Raw genomic sequence first — 9,959 nt, forward strand, 5'->3', positions numbered from 1 at the left:
GCGGCCCCAGCAGGTCGGCGTGGGCGTCGTCGGGGCTGCGGCGCTGCTCGGCGAAGGCCAGCAGCCTGGGCACGCAGGGCAGGTAGAGCAGGGCGGGCACCCGGTACGTCACCCCGCCGGGCTCCCTCTCAAACAGCACCGTGCGCGCCGGGAAGTGCCGGGAACCCATGGGGGCTGAGGCAGGGAGATGGGATCCACCTCTGGGGGGACTGGCTGCTGGGCTTGACCTGGGAGCTGGGGGGACATAAAAAAAATCATGGGTTGGGTTGGAAGGGACCTTCAAGATTATCCAGTCCCAACCCCCTGCATGGGCAGGGACACCTCCCAGCAGCCCAGGTTGCTCCAAGCCCCATCCAACCTGCCCTTCAACACTGCCAGGGATGGGGCAGCCACAGCTTCCCTGGGCAACCTGGGCCAGGCTCTCACCACCCTCACACTCAAGAATTTCCTCCACATGTCTCACCTCAATCTCCCCTCTTCCAGTTTTCATCCCTTCCCCCTTGTCCTCTCCCTCCCTGCCCTTGTCCCAAGTCCCTCCCCAGCTTTCCTGGAGCCCCTTCAGGCACTGGAAGCTGCTCTAAGGTCTCCCTGGAGCCTTCTCTTCTCCAGGCTGAACACCCCAACTCTCCCAGCCTGGCTCCAGAGCAGAGCTGCTCCAGCCCCCTTGTCCTGAAGAGGTTTGACCTGGTGGGTTTGGGAAACCTTCCGCCCTCCCAGGAGCCCAGGCTGAAGGGCAGGTCTTCATGGGCAGGGCTAGAGGTGAGAGGAGATGAAGGGGTGCTGCCACCACCACCCCAAGGAAGGAGACAGCACAGGGTTCTGGGTTGACATGGAAGAAGCTGACCTGTGGTCCCCCCCCAGTTCAACTAAAATGACCCCCCAAAAGACTCTTTCAACGAGCTTTCTGCTAAATTGAGGCCACTCAGCATAGGGTCTCCCCACTCCCACCATCAAGCAGGCGCTGGGAGCTGGGGTGGTGGGACAGAGCCCACCTCTGCTCAGCCAAGACCCCAGGAGCAGCCCTGGCTCCTCCCGAGGGTCCCAAGGAGGGAAGGGAAGACCCGGGGGGTGCACAACCCAGGCAGTGCAGGCCCAGCTGTCCCCAGGCTCCATGTCCCTCTGCCACTGTCACCTGCCCCAGGAGCAGTCCCTGCTCTCCTCCCCCACCCCCAAAAGCTGCAGGCTCCGGGCTGTCCTGCCAGCCCCTGGCAGGGTCCCCTCCGTGTGTCACGGGGCCCCGGGACGCAAAAGCCCTGAGTCAGCAGCATCAGCAGCGGCACAAAGAGCCCGTTATCAGCCCCAGGGCCCCACCTTGCCCAGACCTCCCAGGAGGGGATGCAAAAAGAGGGGGACATGGGGGGGTGTTTGCATCTCCTGCCTCAGTTTCCCTCTCCCCGGAGGCTGGGGAGAGGCCAGACCTCCCAGCCCAGATGCCACCAGCACCATTCCCCCCAGGCTGGGGGGTCCCAGCCCCACCAAGGAGCAGCCCCTGAGCACAGCTCAGCTGCCCCTAAACCAGCTCTTAATGCTTGTTATGCCCTGCATCAGCTTTAGTTCAAGGGGTTTGCCCAAAGTCATAGGGCAAAGTCACAGGTCAGAAGGTGCAAGGCCAGACTCTGGGGGCAAGATTGGCCAAGAAAGGCCCCCACAGGGGATCTCCCCAGCTGAGGACATGGGGCTGCCACCCTCCCCACCCCAGCTCCTTGCAAATGCCTCCTAAGCCTGTTTAATTTTAGCTGGGGTTGCTGGAGCAGCAAACCCTTTGGTGCTGCTAATCTCCAGCCCTGCTCCCGAGGAGCAGCAGCTTAACCCCTGCCTCACCTGCTTTCCCTGCCTGCTTCCCAGCTTCCAGCAGAGCCAAGGAAAATCCCAGCTCTGCATCCCTTCCAGCAGCATCCCTCCTCCTTACCAGGAGATGCCACCAGGCTGCTTCACAAGGAGCCAGGAGACCTGGGATCCACCATCCCAGTCCTGCCAACCCAGCCTCCCCCTCCAAGCAGTGGGAGTTGGGAGACCCTGGCTAAGCCTTGGAATAGCTCATCCTGAGGGATGGGGCCATGCCAGGAGCTGGCAAACATCCGGGTGGTGACATCAAAGCACTTGGGCTTGGCCCCCGAGGCCTTCTGAGGAACCCTCCCAGCACCAGCAGGGAGCTGGCTAATCAGCACAGGCCTCCTGGGCAGGTTTAATTACTTCCTTCCCTAATTAAGTCATGGCCTCAACGCACAGCAGCTGTGCCTCCCTCCACCCCTCCCCTGTGGGGGAGTTTGGCCCAACAAAACCTTTGCTGATAAAGGGCTCCAGAGACCCTCACCCAAGATGAGAGGGATGAAACCACCCAATGGACCCTCCCAGAGGAGCACCAAGAGGTTCCAAGTGGTGCAGAGGGACCCCCCTCCACCTCATGACATGCAGGATGTCTCCTGTGCTGGTGGGGAAAAGCTGCCCAACGTCTCCTGTCCTCCTCCAGCTGCTGTGTCCCCTCGTGGTGCTCCCCTCCTCCTTTCCCTCCCTGTTCCCCCCTTTTTTTCCTTTCTATCTTAAGGCTGAAAAATCAGGACTTGCTCTACTGAGCTGTGACCAGGCAGGACCCCACTGATGGCTGGTAAATCAAGTCAACTACAAACATAATGATTAAGCCCATGATTAATGATTAATTGGCAGGAACACATCACCCAGCTGGAAAGTCTGCCCAGCGCTTGGGAGCAGCAGGTTTGTCCCCTCAGCCCGGGTGGGATCACACAGGATCCATACAACACAGACTCTTTGTCCCAAGGTCCCCAAAAAGGGACCCCTCACCAGCTGGGTGGCCCAGAATTAAGCCCCCCACCCGTCTCCCCCTGATGCACAAAGGTCCTGTGGGTCAGCCCCACGTGCTATAAAGTGGTGGGAAGTCTCAGTGGGGTGGGAAGTCTCTCCCGTAGTTGGGAGTTGGGAGCTGCAGCTTCTCCTGGGAACTGGTCCACAGCAAGGGCAAGTCCAGCTGCTTCCTCTTCTTGTGTGGGTGCTGAACAGAGTAAAGGTAGGACATGTACTGGAGCTCTGGCAGGACCATCCTCTGGCAGGTTCTGAGAGTCCTGTTGTCTATGTCTTGTCTGAGGTTGTACCCCAGGATGTTTGCAGCCCCTGACTGGAAAGGCAGGAGAGCTTTGTTCTCGATGTGATCCCTCCCCACTGCCTCCTGGCCCAGAAGACAGGTCTCCATCAGCTCCCTCTGCCTGGTTCGCAGGTGCTTCACCTCCTTCTCCAGCTCCTCGTGCCCTATGGTGTCCTCAATTCTCCTCCAGAAGCTCTGGTTGAAGTGCAGGTAGAGCTTCCAGTCGAGTGAGCACCACACTTTTATCTGCTCCTTGCTTTCTGGAGTCAAGGTCTGGACAGTGTCCTGGCTTCTGGAATTGAGCTTGAAGTAGATCACATCGTCCAGATCCCAGCACAAAGTGTGCTTCAAGAGGACCATGGACTCATCAAAGTAGTCTGCTATCAAGATCAGGTGGAAGTTCTCTTCAATCTCCTTCAGGACAGCCTGGATGTACTTCTCGTTGTCCTCTGCGTTGTTGTCGTAGCCAAAATCAAACCACATGATGTTCCGGGCGTAGATGTTCTGCCTGGAATCTTCTGGGTGGTAATACTTGGTGGGTGAGGCCAGGTAGTCATTCACATCCTTGGAGGTCCTGAAGGCAGGGACATTGTTCTTGTAGTACACGTAGGAAGACTCCAGCAGAGGAATGGGGTTCCTCAGGATGGAGAAGTAGAAGGTGTTGGCGGCCATCACCTTCTGCACCTGTTTATGGGGAGGAAGAAGAGAAGCTGTGAGTCCAGAGGCCCTGACCAGGTTTCTCCCTGGGTATCAGTGGCTCTTTCTCACCTCTGAGGGGTTGAACCGCAGGTGGTTGCACATTATGTTGTAGTTTTGTCCTATGGCTTCAAATTCCTCCACAAAGTTGGCCAGGAAGGTCTTGGGGTAGCCCAGGTGGAGGAGCTGGTCAGCTGGGAGGGCCACGGTGAGGTTGTACCTCTCTGCAAACCTGAACATGATGTTGAGGACAGTGCTGCTGGCTGTCTTGTGGGTCTTGAGGAACATGACGTTGGTCTGGGCATGGCAAGGCTCAGATGTCACCAGCAGCTCCTTGTGGCTCTTGGAGAATCTGCAGTAATGCAAGAGATGGGGAGAACAGCCTCTCCAGTGCCAAACCCCAGCCCTGAGACCTGGGAAAGCCAAATGGCAGCAGGTTCTCTCCTTCTGTTACCATTGCCTGGAGCTGGTGCAAGGCACCCACCCACCCAAACAAGCCCCATCCCTCAGCTGTAGAAGCCAGAAAAGTTCCTACTCCTCCAGGTCCTCACTGAGCCAAGGGCTTCACTTTGATCCTCTTCTCTTTTACAGGCTGGGAGAGTTGGGGTGTCCAGCCTGGAGAAGAGAAAGCTCCAGAGAGACCTTAGAGCACCTTCCAGTGCCTGAAGGGGCTCCAGGAAAGCTGGGGAGGGGCTTGGGACAAGGGCAGGGAGGGAGAGGACAGGGGGGAAGGGATGAAAACTGGGAGAGGGGAGATTGAGGTGAGACATGAGGAGGGAATTGTGGAGTGTGAGGGTGGTGAGAGCCTGGCCCAGGTTGCCCAGGGAAGCTGTGGCTGCCCCATCCCTGGCAGTGTTGAAGGGCAGGTTGGATGGGGCTTGGAGCAACCTGGGCTGGTGGGAGGTGTCCCTGCCCATGCAGGGGGTTGGATCTGGATGATCTTCAAGGTCCCTTCCAACCCAAACCATTCTATGATTGTTTTTTCCATGCCCCAAAGAGCTGCACGTTGGCTAATTCCATCCCTTCCCTGCCCAGAGGTGGATCCAGGACCTAACTCTGGGCTGCTGCCTTTCCAGAATTAGCCTCAAGTCCATCCATCCAGTGTCCCAGGTCAGATCCTTGCTGCCCTGGGCAGACCAAGGAGCTGCTGCTCCACTTACATGGAATCCTTAGTCTTCATATGGAAGAAGCCTGACAGGAAGATGAGTCCCAGGCAAAGGCTGAAAACGAGGAGACATCTGATATGCCTAGAAAGAAAGGAGACTGCCAGTGGATTTTCACCTGATAGTCCTTCCCTGACCCACCAAACTTTGCATTTTGCCCTCAGGCATTTTTACCCCCTGGGAGCAGCACAGCTCTGTGTCCCTGCGGTGCCAACCACCTCCAGCTCCCTGCCTTTGTCCCCAGGTTTGGCCCAGTTTTGGCCTTTGGCAAGACACAACTTGCTCCAGGCAGAGCCTGCTCAGCTTTTCCAGGAGCTTCCTGCTCTGCTGCCTTTTCTTTTGCTTTTCTTTCAGTTTCCTGGGGCTTGAGAGCTTGTTCACAATTCAAACTTCTCCTTTATTCACTGGAAACATGAACCCTTTGTGAGGGCATGAAGGTTCCTTGGGTCAGAAATCTGAGCAGCTCCTCTAGACACATCACTCCAGAAGATGAGATAGAAACATTTGACTGATGATTTTTCAATATAACTGATTAATCAGTACAGAAAATCAATTAATAACCCAACAGCTGCTGGGACAGACTCAGGATGCCCTGCTTTCAAACAAGAGGACCAAGTCCTCACTGTGACAGCTCCTCCCAGCCCAGCTCTTCTGCTCAGCCTCACCCAGGTCTCCCTTTTAATCAGATCTTCTCACCTTGGCCAGAATTTCAGCTGCCTGAGCCCAGGGGCAACCCTTGGATGGCACACTTCACCTACCCATGCTCCAGGGGTGAGTCTTTTCCAGCACCAGTTAGGCAACCACTGTTTCTCATCAGCAGTGCATTCCAGGTGGGACATGCACGGGATCTTCTGAAGGTTTGATGCCCACCAATAGAGAACTTTCCATCACCAAGCTTGGTCTGACTTCTCTGATCCTAAAGGCTTTTTTACCCTCAGTGTGAATTACAGAATCACAGAATCACCAAGGCTGGAAAAGACCTTGAAGGCCATCCAGCCCAGCCTATGACCTGACACCACCACGTGATGTTATTCCATGGTTTTCAAGCCACCACTTCCAAAATGAAGCAGATCTGGCTTGGGCTTCAAGTTGTTTTGAGAAGATGGGGTTCCATTTGCAGCATGGAACGGTCACACCCACAGTTCCCACCCTGGAGAGAGAGCCAGGAAGGCTCCAAGCCCTCCCAGTCTGAGGGTCAATGGGGGCACTTGGTTTGCTGCAGGCTGGACCTGGTGGTTCTTTCTACTGTCCTTCTAACATGGTCCTGCTGCACAGGGTGGTGGTGGCTCTCACAGCTCGTGCCATGTGAAAGACACTGAATTGCTCTTGTCCCAGGTCCCTCCCCAGCTTTCCTGGAGCCCCTTCAGGCACTGGAAGCTGCTCTAAGGTCTCCCTGGAGCCTTCTCTTCTCCAGGCTGAACACCCCAACTCTCCCAGCCTGTTCCTTTGGTGTCTCACACACACACCCACCCCATCCCCTTGGACACAAGACTGGAAGTCTCTGACCAAGCCACCTCTACGTCTCCAAGTATGGAACCAATGGACAACTTGGGCTAAAATATCTCCTGTGCTTCAATCCCTTCCAGAAAGACAAGTCCCACCTCCCTGAGTGCTGTTTTGCCATTGACTCTCACTTGCCTACGCTGAAGGTGAGTGGAGGGAGCACCTGACTTCCCAGAAAAGCCCTGATCATTCACACAAACAGTTGGAGCCACAAGCAGAGGGATTTCGTAACCACCAGGTGTGGAAGGGGAGAGTGGAAGGACACACCTCAGGGGAAGGAGGAAGCCTTGCCCTGGAATGCATCAAGCCCAAGGCAGCTGAGGTTCCCAGGGGCTGCTCACAGCCACCAGCTACTTTCTACCCTCTCAACAGAATCTTTTGCAAAGCAAAGTCCAAACAAGCCACAACTGGAATGTCACTGGGAGGACCTTCTGAGCTCACCAGGGGGGTGACCAGCCTGAGACATCTCTGAGAAACATCATTGCCAAGACACAACATCCTACCAAGAAGCCGAACAACTGCCTGACCCCAGGGCTTTGCCTCCCCTTCCCCACCTGCTCCAACCCCACCTCCCAGCTGGGAAGAAAACATGGCAAAGCCACCTCTCAGGTAACACTCTGCTGGGGATGCTTTCAGGCTGGGGACAACCTTCTGGTTCCATTCCCAGCTGCCAACACCAGACCTCTGTGTCAACCTCCCAAGGTGCTTTCAAATTAAAAGACCTGGAATACAGGGAAGAAACATTCCTGGCAGAAGGAATCCCTTCCCCTGCAGTCACCTGGAGCCAACTCTCCAGCTTATTAACAACTCCCAGGGATTACCTGAACCAGCCCCTTTAGAACAAATGGTGCTGGAATTCTTCTCCCAGAGCTCCCACCTCCCTCTCCCCTTACCTTGAAGTGCACCCAGGGCTTTTCATGCTGCCAGGCAGCAAGTATCTCCTCTGCAAATCGATTCCTGTTCTTCTCCTCTGGCTCTTACTGTGCAGGGCTCTATTTCTAGCATCCCATGGCTGCTATAAATGGCTGGGAGAGGTGAGGACAAAGGGAGTGGCTAGGTGTTCCCAGGGCTGGGGGGAAGTCCATGAATAAGCCACGGGAAGCATTAACCTCACACAGGTACAAGGAGCTGCCTCAGGAGGTGGCATCTGCAAGGGTTTTGCAGGGAGGGAAAAGGTGGAGCAGGGACCCCTTAGTGGGGACCCTCATCTCTGCTGGGCCTGGGGGGGGCTCAGGGCAGGGTGTTGGTGATGGGGGGGGGTTGGGGGAAGGGATCAGCACCCCCCTGCACATCCCCACAGGGTGCCCACCACCCCCCCAGCTGGTCCCACGTCACCACCTGCCTCCAAGTCTTGCCCGGTGCTTTGGGACTGTCATTCCCTGCCAGGCACACATGGGGACAACAGCAACATCCCACTTAAAACCAGTGAGACTTGGAGCTCTTTCCCAGTGAAAATGCCTTTCGTGTGGCTGGAGGTGAAGAGCTTCCAGGTGTTGGTGTTGGTGATGGGGGGGGGTTGGGGGAAGGGATCAGCACCCCCCTGCACATCCCCACAGGGTGCCCACCACCCCCCCAGCTGGTCCCACGTCACCACCTGCCTCCAAGTCTTGCCCGGTGCTTTGGGACTGTCATTCCCTGCCAGGCACACACGGGGACAACAGCAACATCCCACTTAAAACCAGTGAGACTTGGAGCTCTTTCCCAGTGAAAATGCCTTTCGTGTGGCTGGAGGTGAAGAGCTTCCAGGTGTTGCTGTACCCAGGGCTGGGGAGACAGAGCTCCTGCCCCTCAGCGGGACTTGTTGTCTACAAAAGGAGTTTCCAGGGTTATTAACAAGCACCACAACTTGCACTACCCAGGAGTCTGAGATTCCACCAGACCTCCCTGTGCACCAGCACTACCCACACTGGGATGGATGGTTGCAAACTGCCCAGGCAGAGCAGGGATTGCCCTGCAGGTCTGGGGTGGGGGGGATCTCCCTGCCCCTCACCCCAGGGATGAAGATGATCCTCTCCTCATCCAGGCAACAAACAAGACAACCAGTATCTCCCAGCCTAGAGCAGGGGATGAAGCTGGTTTTGTCTTTTCCAGCCGTGACACTTCCCATGCATGTCATCCCCACTCCACTCCTGGTGGCCCAACCTGCCCCACCAAGAGCCAACTCCCCAGCACCTTAACACCCTTCACTGCCACCTCTTCCCCCTGCCCAAACACCCACCATTTCTCCTGAAATCCCAGCTGCCTCAAACCCAGCGCTGGTGCTCACCAAGAGGCAGAGATTAGCAGGGTTTGGGGTTGCTTTCCTCTAGTTTTTTTGCTGGAACACGAGCCAACCTGAGCTGTTTTTATGCAGAAACTGTTACTCTTGGCACAGCTGCTGCTGGCCAGGAGGGGCGGGGGATCATGTGCACCAGGATTCTTTCTCCTGTTACATTACCCACGTCAGCTGTGAGGTGACTGGCTCAGAAGCTGGCAGGGCCCAGGAGTCACAAAAGATCATTTCTTAGCCTTTTACAATGGATTCATTGCTCTGCCTGGGAATTGCCAGGTTGGGTTGCGCAGGGAACACACAGCAGGAACACCTGGCTGCAGGTGGGGCTGGGCTGCTCTGAGCCTGGCAGCACCCAAGGGAGGCAGAATTCAGTCCCTTGGGGTGGGATGCTGAGCGGGCAGCTCAGGGTGCTGAGCTCACAGCTCCACACGTGGCTCAGGGCAGCCCCGGGGGCAGCTCAGCCCCCCTCACACACGTGGGGAGAAGAAGCAGAAGTGCACAAGCTCACAGTGCAGACCTGGTGGCAGGGAAAGCCCAAGCTGAGGGTGCAAGCCAAGGGAACACAATTCCTTCCCTGCTTCCCGTGGCAGGCAGGGGGTTCAGGCAGCCCCAGAACAGCAGGGCTCCACCACACTTGGCAAGACAGATGCCCTAACTCTGAACACCTCCCTTTCCTCCCCCCAGATTTCTTGCATCATAAGACATGGGACATCCCTTTGGGCAGCTGGGGTCAGTTGTCCCAGCTGTGTCCCCTCCCAGCTCCTTGGGTAGGGTAAGAACCAGAGAAGCCTGTGACACTTGAGCACTGCTCAACACCAGCCACAACACCCTGTGCTGGCAACACTGCTCACAGCTCCAGCTTCTGGGAAGAAAACGAACTCTTACCCCAGCCAAAACCCAGAGAGAGAGTCAAATCCTTCCTCATTATACCAGAAACACAGAATGGTTTGGGTTGGAAGGGACATTAAAGACCACCTAGATCCAATTCAAAGTGTTGAGCATCCCCTGTTGTTCTCATGTTTCAAGTCTGTCCCAGCAAAAGAAGAGTAATAGAATTTGGGATGAGAAATTCCTAACACAATAAATCTTTATAAAAATACACACACACACACACAGACAAATAAATCTCCCTCCTATACCCAATATTTGAAAGCATCACTTAGAAGGTGGAAAAGAATAATCTTGGTGTTAAAAGGTCTAGGAAAGATGCTATAAAATAACCCAGCAG

At 55.9% G+C, this 9,959-nt stretch overlaps 2 protein-coding genes across 2 annotated transcripts in view; both read right to left on the bottom strand.

Moving 5' to 3' along the window:
* The window catches only part of NEU4 (sialidase 4), a 21,830-nt gene extending 21,661 nt beyond the window's left edge, over positions 1–169 (bottom strand). The window contains exon 1 of the mRNA XM_009996747.1: positions 1–169. This exon is cut by the window's left edge and continues 14 nt beyond it. Within this exon, the coding sequence (XP_009995049.1) occupies positions 1–169 (169 nt within the window).
* Positions 170–2,896: 2,727 nt separating this feature from the next.
* GAL3ST2 (galactose-3-O-sulfotransferase 2) lies at positions 2,897–7,378 on the bottom strand. The gene is made up of 4 exons (XM_009996748.1): positions 7,353–7,378; positions 4,954–5,040; positions 3,866–4,145; positions 2,897–3,781 (listed from the first exon to the last, which is right to left on the bottom strand). The coding sequence occupies exons 1-4, from the start codon at positions 7,376–7,378 to the stop codon at positions 2,897–2,899; spliced, it is 1,278 nt and encodes a 425-aa protein (XP_009995050.1).
* Between the last annotated feature and the right edge of the window lie 2,581 nt (positions 7,379–9,959).

This window comes from Chaetura pelagica, unplaced genomic scaffold, assembly GCF_000747805.2.
Source record: "Chaetura pelagica isolate M959 unplaced genomic scaffold, ChaPel_1.0 scaffold264, whole genome shotgun sequence".
In the NCBI taxonomy this organism is placed as follows: Eukaryota; Metazoa; Chordata; class Aves; order Apodiformes; family Apodidae; genus Chaetura; species Chaetura pelagica.

Coding starts and splice junctions, on each gene's coding strand:
- GAL3ST2 (XM_009996748.1), bottom strand. CDS start 7,378: ATGAAAAGCCCTGGGTGCACTTCAAG. Junction 5,041..7,352: donor AGCCCTGGGTGCACTTCAAG/GTAAGGGGAGAG, acceptor CTTTCTTTCTAG/GCATATCAGATGTCTCCTCG. Junction 3,782..3,865: donor TGCGGTTCAACCCCTCAGAG/GTGAGAAAGAGC, acceptor CCCCATAAACAG/GTGCAGAAGGTGATGGCCGC.